At 45.9% G+C, this 16,405-nt stretch overlaps 1 protein-coding gene across 1 annotated transcript in view; it reads right to left on the bottom strand.

Annotated features, from left to right (window-relative positions):
- The window catches only part of Fig4 (FIG4 phosphoinositide 5-phosphatase), a 114,171-nt gene that overhangs the window by 82,174 nt on the left and 15,592 nt on the right, over nt 1-16,405 (bottom strand). The window contains exons 2-5 of the mRNA XM_051164130.1: nt 12,451-12,549; nt 11,200-11,323; nt 5,386-5,542; nt 143-193 (exon numbers count right to left, since the gene is read on the bottom strand). Coding sequence (XP_051020087.1) covers nt 143-193; nt 5,386-5,542; nt 11,200-11,323; nt 12,451-12,549 — 431 coding nt within the window. The remainder of the gene's footprint in view (nt 1-142; nt 194-5,385; nt 5,543-11,199; nt 11,324-12,450; nt 12,550-16,405) is intronic.

Here is a 16,405-nt window from a genome sequence, read left to right as displayed (position 1 = left end):
AAGAATCAAGTTTTTAAAGGGAAGAAAGTCCTAGAGCTTAATGAGTCTAGATGAAATAATCTAGCTATTGATTAATTCCCGATTTTCTTTCTATAATCTAATAAAATTAAGGTGACAGAAGTAAAATTTGGCTCAAACTTACCTAAAATAAAAATTGCTAGAGAGATCCACATTTTGAAATATCCTTAGGTACCTAAAAAACATTAAAACATGTTACAAACATGAACTATTGCTTCTCATGGCTTAACATACAGTCAGGGCTAACCTTACATTAGTAAGTGTGCTCGCTGAGCTGAGCAGTTCCAGCCACCTCCGGCATGGGTGTCCATCTGCCAGCGGTCCCTCAGACACACCTACCTACCTGGAACTGCACCTCAGTATGTAGTGACTGCGCTCCCAAATGGGCGGGGTGTGGGGGTGGGGAGTAAAGACAGCAATCGTTGCTGTTAGATTTACAGGTCCTCAGAGGATGGAGAAAGCGTACTTACAAAAGTAAACAAGATGCTGTGGGTTACCCTAACTTTAAGGTGTAAAGATTTTTAACATGGAAACTGAGGCGGATAGAATAAAATACCAGTCCGCTCAGGAAGAACATCCATTCACAGTTTCTCATACTTATTTCACATTCAAACATAGATAAGTAACAAAAACATACTTTCCAAAGTTAAAATTCTCTTTAGCTTCACAAGCCCTGTTCCCTCTCCAGAGGGAACTTTCTCGGTGCTGCTCACATCCTGCGTGGTGCCTCCATTGGGCCGTTACAGGCATCTCCACAGGGATGCCTCGAACCCCGCATGCTCTTCTGCAGCTCTCTGGTCCCTGTCTGAACACAGCTGCACCAAAAGCTAAGGATTTAACTTGCTCGATGGTTTGCTCAGCCTCCACATCCTATAGGCCGTGTTGTATTTCTGCGTCTCTCAACTAGACGAGGCAGCTGGGTGTGGGAGGTTACACCTGTGGTCCTAGCATTTGGGAAGCCGAGGCAGGAAGCTCACCATGAGTGTAAGGCCAGCCTAGGCTCCAGAGGGAGACACTGTCGGGGGAGGGGGTCACAGGAGGAACCTAAATAGATAAAAGTACAATGCAGCCAGGGATGCTGCGTCTTCTTGTCCACCCTGAGGCCCTTGCCCAGAGTCTGAACCACTGGGGTAGACAATGTACATTTTCAGTTTTACTGTAATATGAAAAACCTGTGTTTGCTAAGGGTTAAAAGAGTGTAACTCCAGCTCCTGGTGTATAGACTCACTGACACTCATCGCGTAAGACATAAGAGAGTAACTGTGCTCCCCACATTGCTGCTAGCACTTGATGACAGCAGATGCCTTTAACCACTCCCCACCCGACACTCAGGAGAAGGAAAGAGTCCCTGTTAGATTTGATTACTAGCAAGGCTTCTCCCCTGCCTGCTGCCTGCCTTTCCCGCTGCAGCACTTCTCAGGGCTGGTCAGAGAAACCCTTCGGAAGGTGTTAGGTGTTAGGTAGTTAGGTATTCTGTCTATGTGACCGCTGCCTCCTGAGCAGCCTAGATTGTAAAGACACTTTTGATTTTGAAAGTGTTTACATCCATCACCGCTCTCCTTCTGCCTCGTGCTGTGTTTTATTTATGAAATCTTCCTCCACGCCGGGATCATAAAGCTGTTTTCCTAAAACTGTCTCTATTTCTGAAATTGCGTCTCCAGTATTATCAGAGATTAGAATCTAATTCCATTCTGTCAAGTGGAAAACCAACAAAACTTGGGTCTGTCTTCTCCACAGCAGGCGGGTTCACGGTGCTATGTCTGTGGGATCCCTGTTTCCTACGGAAACTGGGTCGTTTCCTGGGCTTTCTCCGATCAATGTCAGTGCCCTCATCAATAACCAGCAGTCTCACTATCTCTTCCTTTCAATTACTTTGAGTGCTACATCTGCTTAGACTTACCCCTCCTTTTTTAACATTTATTTTGATTTTATGGATATGGGTGTTTTGCCTGCATGTGCATAAATACATGCCTGGTGCAGGGGGCCCAGAAGATGGTGTGCAATTCCCTGAATTTAGAATAACAGATCTCTCCAACCTCCTCTTCGCCTTTTTTGTTTTTTTTTTATATTTGTCCAAACTAAGACCAACTTTTAATTTTCTATGTGAATTTGAAAGCCTTGTTTTACTTTTCAATTGTATTGAAATATATGTTATGGCTGTGTGCACGTGAGTACCAGTGTCCACGCGGACCAGAAGTGGGCACTGGATCGCCCGGCAGCTGTGAGCTGCTGATGTAGGTACTGGGATCGGAACCTGGGCCCTCTGCAAAGGCAGCGAGCAAAGTGCCCTCTCTCCAGCTCTTCAATACGAATGCCAAGTAAGTTTGTTACACTTCACTTCTCCCAGGTACCGTGCTGTGCTGTTGTGAACGGCATCGTTCGTTTTTCTTTTGGTTACTGCCTGCGATGGCTGTCCTTGGTTCTCAGCACGGCTACATCTGCCATTAGCTAAACCCGGACGATGGAAGGCATACCTGTGTGTGTGTATGTGTGTGTGTGTGTGTGTGTGTGTGTGTGTATGTGTGTGTGTGTTGGGGGGTGGGGGAGGTTTGCTAATCTAGATCTTTGAGGTAGGAAGAGAGGCCTTTCATCTAGGTCTTGAGGGCCACACCTTCTGCTGGAAGCCTAAATAAGGACATGGAAGGAGGAGGCTTTTGCTCTTTGCCTGCTGACTATCGCCTCCCTACATGATCCACCCCTTGTAGGCTTCACTGGTGTTGGAGTCCACTTCCTCAGGATTCCAGCGGACACTGAGGACCAGCTGAGACATCCAGCCTCACGGACTGAGCCTCTACTGGATGCTTAGGCTTTCCACTCACAGCCAGCTTTGCTGGACTGGCCCACATCTGTAAGAAGTCACTCTAATACCTCCCTTTCCTCTATGTAGGGAGTCACCCTGTAAGTCCTGTTTCCCCCGAGAATGCTGACTAACATGCTGCCCATGGGTAGAAACATTTTTGGTTCTTACCCACCGATCATTTTCCTTCAGTCGCCTTGCTGCACGCTCGCACCCGCATTCTTAGAAGTGTCTGCCTCCTTTGGGGCTTAGTTGCTTATTTTTCTGATCTAGTCTATTGGCAATGCATCAGCTAGGGTTCTAAATGCAATGCCGACTGTTAGTTATGACAGCATATTCCTTGATAGCTCCTTACCTTAATTAAAGGCAAGGCTTTTAAAGTTCCACTTATAAGAAAAATTGATTATAGGCTTTTAATAAATACCTTACAATGCTGCTGTAAGTATCATTGCTAAGATTTAATCACAAAGACCTGGGAATTTGCCACATACATCGCTGGTTCTATGAAGACACTCATATGTGTCCTCAACATCGCCTTAGAGTGGTAAAGTGTCCTGGTAATTATATTAGGAAATACTATTTCATTTCTCCTTCATAACGAGCTACTGATATAATTGTATTGTCCTGTAGATAATGCCTACATGCCACACAGTATTAATCATAAGATAATTTCATTTTTAAGATTATTAAATCACTATATTAAACAATATAACATAGTATAGCTAAATCCTAAACTATTACCAGCCATAAAAATATATGCGCCTTGGTGTCCTTTTAATTTTCATAGCATGACATCAAATGAACCCTTCTAACTTTAAATCTATCAATTGATAATAGCTTTCCTCACATTCTCAGGTCTCCAATAATTTCACCAAACCTCTAAAAGATTTCAGATCTACAGAAAATCAGGGAATAAGGAGAGTCCATTGAAAACCAAAATGACCTTCTTCTAAATTCACCACTGACTCCTCTGCTTAGACACACACAAACTCTGTTTTTCTCATTCATTTAACTGAAAAATCCTAATATGCAAATCTGAGATCCGCGGCTGTCTTGGGCACTGATGTGATGCCACTGTGGGAAATCCAGAGCCCGTCTCTGATGACATATCACAGTCAAAGCACAGGTGCACTGGCTACTGCACAGCACCATCTTTGGGCCATGGATCTGACAAGGTGCATGAACTACATGACTGAATTCTGTGCTCAGACTTGAGTCTCGTTCCAGAGATACTTTGTTGTGTTTTCATGTATATTCCAAAAGTGACAAAGGATGAACCACTTCTGGCCCTAAGCACATTCTTAATTTGTATCAAGGACTCTAAGTTTAATTTATTAATTTAGTGCCCTTAGTTTATAGTCCCATATGCGTCCTAAAACTGTCCCAATAAAGTCCTTCATAGCTCTGTGTATGTGTGTGCATATGCACACATGTCTTCACCAAGAATCTAATGAAATTCACAGGCTGTCACTTTGATTCTAAAATCTACAAAAACTTCTATCTTTTTTCCCCAGATGACTTGCACATTTTTAAAGGGCATGCGAGACCGTGTCTTGTAAAAGGTCTCAGCATGCGGATTCGTCTGATTATTTCTGCATGCTCGTAGCATTTTCAGTAAGATTACTAGGGTAGTCTGTGTTCTTCCCACTGCTTCACACTAAAAGGTAACGGTAGGGCTTGAGAGAAGGCCCAGCGGGTGAGGCGCTTAACAAGGGCATCAACATAAAACTCCAGGTGAGGCTGCGGGCGCCTCTGGCCCGAGAGCTGGTGGGCAGCCAAGGAGACTTCAGCATCACTGGAGGCCGCTGGCCGCCATTCTAGCTCGAAAAACAGCAAGCTCTGGGTTTGGTGAGAGGCCATGACTTAAGGGGAAAAGGCAGAGAAATGATACAACAGAACACCCAACGTCAGGCCTCTGCATGCATGCATTACCACACACATATGCACACACACACACACACACACATACAACACGCACAACAAATAAATAAATAGGTGACGTTAAGTGTCACTGTTTGGTTAAATATACTTCCTAGATTTAAGGTAAGAAATCATTGTTCGTCTTTGTAAACATTCAAAAGTCCTACATTATTGCATGTTGACGCTATGTGATACTTGTGGCCCACACCTGGCAGCTTTAGCAGTGACTGCCAATCATTGTCAAGATTGTCAAAAAGACCTTTACAGCCCCGAGCAGAAACTGGAATTTTGACCCAACATTTGATAGTTCTAGAAAACATTTGTATTTCTTTGGTTCTGTTGTTGTCAAAAATAAATAGTAAGTTAAGCCGGGTGTGGCGCATGCCTTTAATGCTAGCACTTGGGAGGCAGAGACAGGTGGATCGCTGTGAGTTTGAGGCCAGCCTGGTCTACAAAGCAAGTCCAGGACAGCCAAGACTACACAGAGAGACCCTGTCTCAAAAACAAACAAACAAACAAAAAACCAAAATAATAATAATAATAATAAGAAGAAGAAGAAGAAGAAGAGGAGGAGGAGGAGGAGGAGAGAGGAGGAGGAGGAGGAGGAGGAAGAAGAAGAAGAAGAAATAATAATCAGCACCTGAGCATACCTAGCTTCATCGGGGTGAGTGATCCGGACAGAGTCATTGGGTATATAAATCATATTTGTATCTTCAATCTTATATATCGTGTGACCTCCAATATCCGCCATCTTTCTCCGCTTGGTTATTAGCACAATGTAGTAGCCTTCTAAGAACCTGACAAAACCTATGCAATAAAGAAATCAAATATAATGTCACATACACTTAGTAATGCAAATGATTTTAGACACATCACATCACTACCAAAGGCCTTGCACAATTTCCTACTTTAATGTTTTTATAGCTTTACAGTCATATAAATTTTTGGCTGTTACATAACCTAAAAATATTGTGGGGATGGGGCTAGAGATGTGGCTCAGTTGGTAGAGTGCTTGCCTGGCATGCACTTAACATGTCATCACTTGGAATGGAAGCAGGAAGCTCAGGTGTTCCAGGTCACCTTCAGCTACACAGTGAATTTGGGGCCAGCCTGGGTTACATGACCCAGTCACATGTATGGAAAGTATACTACCAGACACAGAATACTTATAAAACACATATTGTATATAACTTTTACATTGTACGTAAGATTGAGGAGAGTTGTTCAAGGGAACACTTTCAATTCTATATAAAGGAACCTTCTTGAAGTCTGCTAACAAATATACTGAATTGTACAGCATCTAGCCAGTGAGTTCCTATGCCAGGCAGCTCCTCCCTGAAAGCCGTCGGTGAGAGCAGCCTTCCCACAGAGAGGTATGAAAAGCCCCACAAGGAAGCCAGGGCCCTCAGAGCACAGCTCCTGGGAAACAGAGCGGCCACATCACATCTCTTGGTTGTAATTTCCATTGTGGCCCTGGATTTTCTGCCCCCATGCATCTCCCATCTTTAATGGTGATTTAGTAGTACCCTATTTGATTGCTTATTTGTGCCACTCTCCCCTTCAACACACCAAAAGAGTGTCTTCTGAGAAAGGGGAAATAGTAGGACCCACAGGGTCCTGGAAACCTACAAGAAGAACTTTATGACAGGCAGATCTGGATCCTGGGGTCCTCCTCAAACTAAGGCACCAGCCAAGGAGAATATAGACAGTAAGCTTCGAACCCCTACCAAGACCTAGCCGACGAACAGGATATTCTCCACCGTTGAGTGGAGAGTGAGATCTGACTCTCACATGAACTCTGGTGCCCCTTTTCTGACCATGTCCCCTAGATAGGGAGACCTGGTGGCACTCAGAGGAAGGATAGCAAGTTACCAAGAAGAGACTTGATATTCTAAGAGCATATATAGGGGGAGGAGGTCTCCCTCAGTCACAGACATAGGGGAGGGGAGAAGGAGAGAAATGGGAGGGAGGGAAGAATGGGAGGAAACAGGGGAAGGGCTAACAATCAAGATGTAATATGAATAAATTAATAAAATTATAAAAAAAAAAAAGAGAGTGTCTTCTGAGAGGTGGCAAAGGCAAGGAAAGGACACAGAACTGAGAACTATACCTCAGACTGCAGGCTACCAGTCACCTGCTCTGTTCAAATGCTCCAGGGACAGATGAAACAATTTTGTGATGGTGTTCATCATCCCACCCATGGTCCTCACAACTCCTGCTGGTCACCATAGAACAATGGAGCAGCTCTGATACTGGCACAAGTATATAGCTGAGACTGAGGGCTTAGAAGCACTTGAGCCTTTGAGGTTGCCACAAAATCCATCTGTATGCATGCTCTGTGAAATTTACTCTGAACAAGGCATAGGGGTCTGCAAACTGCACATGGCACACTCCACACACAAGTTATGCGTCGCAGCATTATGTGGGACTCTAAGAAGTACTGTGGGAAGACTGGTGCTTAGGTACAAGAAGCTGAGAAAATTGGGTGTGTGCCTTTAATCCCAGCACTCGGGAGGCAGGCAGATCGCTGTGAGTTCAAGGCCAGCCTGGTCTACAAAGAGAGTCCAGGACAGCCAAGGCTACACAGAAAAGAGAAGAAGAAGGAGAAAAAGAAGAAGGAGGAGGAGGAGGAGAAATAGTAGAAGGAGGTGGCAGAAGCAGCAGCTAATACTGCTGAGGCATACTGCTCTGAATTCTTATAAACTTATAAACATCCACAAATTTGGCATGCTGGAAGTTACCAGAGAAGATATTTTAGAATAAAAGGTAGCCAACCTTTCCCACATGCACTCTTTTGACAGTGAGATGATGTCTTTCTTCAAAGCTATTTTCTATAATTTCAGTGGCTTTTGGTATTTCTGAGACAAGACTAGAAAAATCAGAGACTTTGATTAACTCTCTATTTAGTCTTCACTGACCTGAAACTTCCCTCACATGGGTAAATCGCACATACAAAATACATCTCCATGAGGATAATAACTGCATTTGGTACATATCATGTCATTTTACTTGTGATGGAGTCTTCTGATGTCTTCACTACCTACGGGCAGCCTCAGGCCAATGAGGCCTCAAACTACAATTATCTAAGAATGCCACCTATAAGAGAGACATAGAAACACTTTACCTCTGCCCAGTGTTCATAAAACTAATACCTAGTTGTCAGTTGATTCAAATGAGCTTTCTAGTATTGAAATGTTGGTGAGAAATAGAAAATTAAGCAACGAGAACTGCTAGAAGTAAGGATGTCAAGAGCAACCAAAAATTACCAAAGTGCCACAAAACCCAGCAGTCTAGACACAATTTGCTATAAAGACAACCAGCCCAACAATGTCATAATACCCAAGGGCAGCTATTTTAATGCAATTTCCCCTCACTTTATTATAGTTAATCATCAAGAGAATGTCTATCTTGAATAATAATACTAGTTACTAAGGCAATATATACCACATACACCTTGGGAAATAGCTGTCAAAAAGTTGGCCTAGGGGCTGGAAAGATGGCTCACCAATTAAGTATTAATTGCTCTTGCAGAGGACCCAAGTTTGATTATCAGCGCCTACAACACAACCTCCTGCAGCTCCAACTGCAACAGATCAGATTCCCTCTTCTGGCTTCTGTGGGCATTTTCACGTACGCGCGCGCGCGCACACACACACACACACACACACACACACACACACACACACACACACACACTTAAAAATATTGTACTTAAGACGTAAGAGAAGGGTTTATTTTGGCTTGCTGTTGGAGGGCATATAGCCCAGAGGGCGGAGAAGAAATGGCAGGGGGACACTGGGAAGAAGGGGGCTGGTTGCATTGCATCCACAGCTTTAAAAAAAAAAGGGAGACAGGAACAAATGCTGCCTCTTAGTTCTTCAGTCCGAGACTCCAGCCTACAGGATGGTGCTGCCCACACCCGGGGTGAGCCTTCCCGCCTCAGGTATGAGCCTTTCTGGAAACACACTCACAGACACACCCAGACAGTGCCCTCATGGTGAGTCTAAATCCCATCAAGTTGACAATGGAGATTACCCATCACACGTGCCTTACCACTCTGTCTTCATGGGCAGCCACCAGGACCCAAATGGGCCTAAAAGAGGATGGAGAAGCTGAGACACCATGTTGGGAGAAAACCAACATGTCAGGGTACAGTAAAGGTTTCAATAAGCTGAGTTTAAATAGCGAGTGCTAACTGGAAACTTGAAATGGCATAACGTCCATATTAACTGTTAATATCAGTAGCAATGACTGACCTGGTACATACTATACCAAGTCTAGCAGGCTTAAGAAACCCTCAACGTTCCAGCAGTCGGGAAGCCGTGAGGCAAACGGTCTCTGCTTTCAATTCCAAGCTCCCCAAAGCCCTGAGCAGTCTGTTTTTGCCGTGATAACTACTTCCCAACATCCCGGAGCCTGCGGGCACCTTCGTGCCATCAGCCTCTGCTGTCACCCCTACGGAGTCCTCGCCTCTCTTCCCTATTTCCACCCAGACCATATTCCATCCTCAGGCTGCAGCGGAAATCTCTGCAACTGGAAATCTCTCCTGCCCGTCCTAGTAATATGAATACAACAGGACCTAACTTCCCTTGTGTCTTGGCTGTGCAATTATAGCCTACAGTTGCCTTGTCTGCACCGGCTTCTCTCCTCTGTCCTGGCACAATCAGGGACAGAGCTATCTGTGACAGCTAATGTCACCTAGGGGACAAATCTCTGACTGAGTCTGTGAGGCCATTTCCAGGGCGGATTAATTGAAACAGAAGACTCACTCTGACTGTGTGCGTTGCCACACATGGGCTGCGGCTGGGACTGGATGAAATGGAAAAGATAGGAACAAGGGAGCTGAACTCAGTGCTCGGCTCCGTGCTCACTGAGCTCCATGCTTGGCTCCGCGCTCACTGAGGTCTGTGCTCACTGAGCTCCGTGCTCACTGAGTTCCGTGCTCTCTGCTTCCTGAGTCTGGATGTGATGTGACCAGCTGCCCCATGCCACTGTGCCACTGCTGCTGTGCCTTCCCTGCCACGAAGGACTGTACTCTCCACCAACAAACCTTTCTTTGGTTACTTTCGTCACAACCGTGAGAGAAAGTAACTGATGTGTCATCATACAGTAAAGACAGGCTTAATGATCTGTCATGAGAAGATCACAGAGCATCGAACTACAGGAAGGGGGGACAGGGCTCGAATAAGATGTGAAGGAGCAGGCTCAGGCTAACGCAGACTGTGTACTAAAGAGATCAGCATCAGACCACGTGCGGAGAAGCACGCCTTTAATCCCAGTACTTGGGAGGCAAAGGCAGGAGGATCTCTGTGAGTTCTAGGGCAGCCTGGTCTATAGAGCAAACTCCAGGCCAGCCAGAGCTACATAGTGAGACCCTGTCTCAGAGAAAGAGAAGGGGGAAGGAGAGGAGAGAGAGAGAAAGAGACAGACAGACAGACAGAGACAGAGAGAGAGACAGAGACAGAGAGAGAGAGAGAGAGAGCGACAGGGAAGGAGGGAGAGACAGAGACAGAGAGAGACAGGGAGGGAGGGACAGAGAGAGAGAGAGGCTTGGGATCCCTTATCCTGAAGTTCTACGGAACTTGCTAGAAAATGGAGAGCAGACCTCTGAGTCACAGTGACTTACACTATAGAGTAATAATAGCATGCTTTCTTTCCCTCCGTGATTTTGAAGAAACTTTCTCACTGAGTAAGAAAGCGATCACTGTCTGTGCTGGCTAGTTTTTACGTCAACTTGATACAAGCTAGGGTCATCTGACAAGAAGGAATCTTAACCAAGAAACCGTTTCTCTAGGACCAGCCTGGAAGCAAGTCTGTAAGGCATTTCCTTGACTGGGGGTTGACATGGAAGGTCCAGCTCACTGTGAGCATTACCCTCGGGGTGGTGGTCCTGGATGGGCAGGCTGCTCAAGCCACGGAGAAAGCAGCATCCCTCCATGGCCTCAGCAGCATCCCTGCCTTGAGTTCCTGCCCTGACTGCTCTGAATGGTGGACGATAAACACAAGCCAAATAAACCACTTCCCCAACTTGCTGTGGTCATTGTATTACCTCAGCAATAGAAACTCTAAGTCAGCCATCATCCAAAGAAGGGGTATGTGACAGCCCACACTGTAGCCTGCCCTTGGGAGAAATTCCTGTTTAATTTAATGCAAGTTTTTCTGTATCTGTAATTCTAGCTGACTGGTAGTAGGGCAGATGTTTGTAGCGCAAACGAATTGTTACTTTTCAATCCACAGCAAGCCACACAGCAGATTTCTCTATTTGTTAGTGTCTATATAAACCTGCATGGTGCTGAGCACATGAGTGTTCGTTCAAATGTTGTCTGATGGATTGATGACGATATTTAAAGCAGCCAGAGGCACGAATGACGTGTTAATATATACCTACAAAGCCCTATAAGCTCTCTTTAAGTAATCCGTATCAAAGTAAACAGACAGACAAGGGAGGCAGGCACATCTCTTACCTACGACACCAAAAGCGGAGACGGCTCGGAACAGCCCGGAGGATCCTTTCTGACCCATCTTTGTTCTGTTTCCTAGATCCAAGCGGCCAAGAAGCTCCCGCACTTCTTGCTGGGTGTACACATGCTGTGAAAAAAAAAAAAACACAGGCCACTTGTAAGACCGTGCTGGCCCCTCAGGTTATGCACTGCCCCTGAAAACTGCAAGTTGCCTATATGATTCCTGAGTAAGATTTCATGAACTGCATAACATATGACTAAGCAACCATTAGAGAGAGAAAGGGAGAAAGTTCTGGCACCTGGGCTCATGTTCCCATGTTCAAAGATCCACCTATTTCAGTAAGTTGGTGAGCCCCTTAAAATGACATGCAGGCCCTCCGCTAAATGCGCATTGGTATGACGTGGCCCGGAACGGTTAGCTTCTCAAAGGTCTCCCTCATCGAGCATGCCCACCCCCAAGTAAAAGCAAGAACACCTCACTATATTAATAAAAGCTCCCGGGCAGGTGCAAGGTAATAGTCTCCGGGAACTAGTTCGGGGGATCAAAAACTGTAATAATGAATTTATCCACAGCAGCTAGAACACAGGGCATACTCTGCAAAGAGTTTCATAAAAATGATTCCACATTTATAACTGCTAGTGTACTTCACGAAAGAGGGACCTCTGTAGATTCAGAAATATTTAGCCAGGAACTTCAACGCCAAGAGCAAGTTGCCTCGCTTGGAAAAGCTCAAATTGACACGTCAACAGCACGACATTATATGGCACCTTTGACTAATAGCCTTGTGTTCTTGGGTGGCTTGCACTGAGCCTTGGCACACCTGAGTCTAGACAACACAGGATCCGCACAGTGACTGCTCACCATTCCTTGCTGTACAGCAAGCCATCAGATGCAATGTCTGTCAGCACAGTAAAACATCAAAGTGTCCCCTGACTCCGCCTGAAGTCAGTGACATTAGCTCTCTTTGGCAGACGCAATATTAAGTTATACTGAACCCTTAAAAGGTCACTTGATTAAGAAAAGTATATTATTCATTGTTTTACCGGGAGAATGTGTGCTCTCAGAAGCAAATTAAATTGAAGGGCAAAGTATAAGTCTGCCTAATTTCTCAACACCAGCAAGTTCTCAAAGCCGGATTAGAGACTTTAGATGTGTGTATAAAAATGGGTACCCTAACCACTAAAAGCTGTGACCCCCACTTCTCTGAACAGCTCACACTGAAGTCCCTGCTCGCGGTGAGGTGCGACACTTACCCTGTCATCAATCACGACCAAATCTTTTGGTTCCGTCCTATCAATTTTCAGGACGCGGTATTTCGTTTCTGCATGATTGCTCCCGACGAGAAAGTATCTCTAGAGAGAAAGAGAGTGTCAGCTGTGAAAGCGTTTTGCCCTGCAGACGCTTTATAACACACGTTACACTTTGAGAAAGCATTAATAGTCAGTCTGCTTCCTAAAGTGTATGCCTGTTAAGCACAACTAGAGGGCTAAAGGGACGGATCCCAAAAGGTCAATTTTTAAACTGAAACATCCTTAGAGCTGAGTGATGAGTACCGTTCTGATGTCTCACATACGCCCAGGAACCAGGTCAGACGAATTTAATTCTGTCACGACATCAGCGATTGGCTAACGTGATGCTTCAGCTTTGCCTGGAAGCAGCGGCGCCGACAAGTGTTAGAAAGCTCAACATGTAATTAGGAAGTTTAGACAATTATAGCTATTGGCAAATAAGTCTGAAGGTTTCCTGTCAAGTGTAAAAATGACTGTGAGGGAGCAACTGTGAAGGCTCACCCTAGTCTGAGAGATTGCAAGGCTGCACAGTCCCCAACACCTTTCCCAAGAAGATACTGGAAACAATATCCATCAAACACCTGAACACAACAGCTTTACTTGCCATATCATCGGAAACAATACAGATGATAACAATGTCAAAAATAGTGGTCCTATATCTAGATATAAAATTCATAAGCAAAACTAAGTGGATTTTTTTTATTTTGTGCTAAGAACCAAACACATAGCCCTATACATGGCAAGCACACAGTCTACCAAGCTGTCTCCCCAGCTCAATTATTCTTAAATTACTTTAAAGATAAGTAAAATTTCATTAGCAAAATAAATAATGTAAAGATATTTTGCTTCAAACATGTCCTTTAAAAAAATACTTTTTAAACCAAAATACCAGCGGCCACAATCAGCTGGTATTTTACCATCTCACTGGTTATGTGATGTATAGATGAAAAAGCACTTAAAAAATAAATACAACCGTCTACATCAAATACCAAGCTGGAGCGTATCTACCATAGAAAATCAAAGCCAAGAGGACTGACGAGGCTGCTGGATCGGTATAAGATGGCAGAAGAGTCTAGAACTGAGACCTCAAGAATAGGTAAGAGTTCAAGAATTTACAGTATGTCAGAATTCTGCTACAGCGGTTTCCATCTCAATCTGTAAAATGAATAAAACTCGCTGAAGCTTTTACTGAGCATGCCATCACGTGTCACGTGCTAACATCTTGTCAAAGATGTCCCTCACGTTTGACAGGGACATAAGATTGCACTGTCTAGCAGCAACATAAGTTTGCCTCAGTTTTGGGTAAGTGTCTGCTATTGTGTCTGAAACTCATCTGAGGACACATTTCTCAGAATGCATCCCTGTTGCTGCTAAGCAACAATGACTGCTTATAAAGGTCTAATCACGTAACCACAGGTTATGGAAAACAAACCCATATGCTGAGGGAGACAGCTGAAATGCTTAGCCCCTCGGCTCCTGGAAGAGGTAGGGTCTCCTTGAAACTGTCAGTTGTAACGAGGGGGGAATAAGGGGATTATGACAACAATTAGAAAAGGGGGTTGGGGCATACAGCTACAGGACTCAAGGCACTGGGGGAACAGCCGGCCACAGAGGGAAACTCAGCTGAAGGGGGGGAACAGAATCTCAGCCACACCTAGGTCCTTGAAGCCCAACCCACTGCCGAGAAGAGTGGGTGAGCAACCTGATAAAACCGCCAAGTGAATACCTTAGAAAGAATGATTTGCAGCCTAGTCGTACTTGTTACCGGAAAAGAGAGCCACCCTCCTGAGGACTGGAAGAGAAATAGTGCCCACGAGAGGAACTAGCAAGAAAAGAGCTTGCTGTGTTGGGAGCAAGACCAAGATGAAGACAGAAGATGCTCACGCAGCACCCCACAGGAAATCAGCAAATCTGTGGCACTGTGGTTGTAGTTGTTAGTGGGCATGGGCAACTGTATTAGCAGCCTTTGGTGGGCACATCAGAGCCTCTCATAAACTGACACTGCTGGAGTCAGAACAGCCACAAGTTAAAGAAACAGTCCATAGAGTGAGAAATGCGAGTGGGGACCTGACGGGAAAGTCAAGCAACTATTCCTAGGCTCGGTCCTCTGAAATGGTCTCTTAAAGGAATTTGTGCGGAGGATAGCGCCCTCGTGTGGAGACAGCGCTGAGGCTTTGACTGGCCTCAGAAGGACACAGAATCACTGTCTGCACTGCCCTCTAGTGGCCGGATGACATCCACTTCCGCACAACTTTGGTCTTTTAATGAAAGGTTTTTTGTTTTTGCTTTTTTGTTTTGTTTTGTTTTTTCAAAAAGGCCTGTTTCCGCTCAATCTTATTTTCTCCCTGTGGAATACAGCAGTTGTATTACCACATAGACCCACACTATGTCATACTCTATAGTATTATTCAAGATGGATCTCCTCATTTGGGAGATTAAATCCTTTCTCATTGCTTTTCCCCTATTTTCTTTCTTTTTTCAAATCTACAGTAAAATAGCAACGTACTAACACCCTGGGCCCTCACCTGGACTCACCGGCTGTTATGTACTGCTTTGCATGTCCTGGTTAGGGTATTATTGTTATTGTTGTTTGTTTTGTTTGTTCATTTATTTGTTTGTGCATTGTCCAGGTAACACAAGCTGGAGTCATTTGGGAAGAAAACGCCTCCGCCACACAGGCAGGCCTCCGCCACACTGACCCACAGGCAGGCCTCCGCCACACAGGCCGGCCTCCACCACACAGGCAGGCCTCCGCCACACAGGCCGGCCTCCACCACACTGACCCACAGGCAGGCCTCCGCCACACTGACCCACAGGCAGGCCTCCGCCACACTGACCCACAGGCAGGCCTCCACCACACTGACCTACAGGCAGGCCTCCGCCACACTGACCCACAGGCAGGCCTCCGCCACACTGACCCACAGGCAGGCCTCTGCCACACTGACCCACAGGCAGGCCTCCGCCACACAGGCAGGCCTTCGCCACACTGACCCACAGACAGGCCTTCGCCACACTGACCCACAGACAGGCCTCCGCCACACTGACCCACAGGCCGGCCTCCGCCACACTGACCCACAGGCCGGCCTCCGCCACACTGACCCACAGGCCGGCCTCCGCCACACTGACCCACAGGCCGGCCACCGCCACACTGACCCACAGGCCGGCCTCCGCCACACTGACCCACAGGCCGGCCTCCGCCACACTGACCCACAGGCCGGCCTCCGCCACACTGACCCACAGGCCGGCCTCCGCCACACTGACCCACAGGCCGGCCTCCGCCACACTGACCCACAGGCCGGCCTCCGCCACACTGACCCACAGGCAGGCCTCCGCCACACTGACCCACAGGCAGGCCTCCGCCACACTGACCCACAGGCAGGCCTCCGCCACACTGACTTTCATGATTAACGATTGATGTGGGAGGGCCCAGTCCTTTGAGGTTTGTCACCCCTGGGCTGGTGGCCCTGGGTTGTATAAGAAAGCAGGCTTAACTTCCCAAATCTGGGGGAAGACATGATATCCGAGTACAAGAAACATTTAGACCTTCAAACACACATGACCATAGCTGTACAACGCCAGGCATACTAAGGTTAGGTCATTTAAAGTGCAGGACAAAGAGAGGACATCACACTGTGCATGTAGGAAATGGCAGGTAACATTTAAAGCAAAGACATTAGACTAATGACAAATTTCTCAGGAGGAATGCTAAATTCTGGAAGGGCACAGAATTATATGTTTGGAGTCCTTAAAGAAAATAACTACCAGGCAGGCAAGACTGTGGCACCCGGCATGGTTCTCCTTCACAGTTGAAGGAGACCTTCTGTGACAAGGATAAACGAGGGCCACTAGACAAGAATTACAGAAGACACCTTAAGGGAATTCTATGCCTGGAAAACAATCTAGTAAACACCAACATAGA

Source organism: Acomys russatus, chromosome 21 (assembly GCF_903995435.1).
Source record: "Acomys russatus chromosome 21, mAcoRus1.1, whole genome shotgun sequence".
Classification (NCBI taxonomy): Eukaryota; Metazoa; Chordata; class Mammalia; order Rodentia; family Muridae; genus Acomys; species Acomys russatus.
The sequence above is the reverse complement of the archived record's forward strand: the minus strand, read 5'-3'. Positions and strand labels throughout refer to the sequence as shown.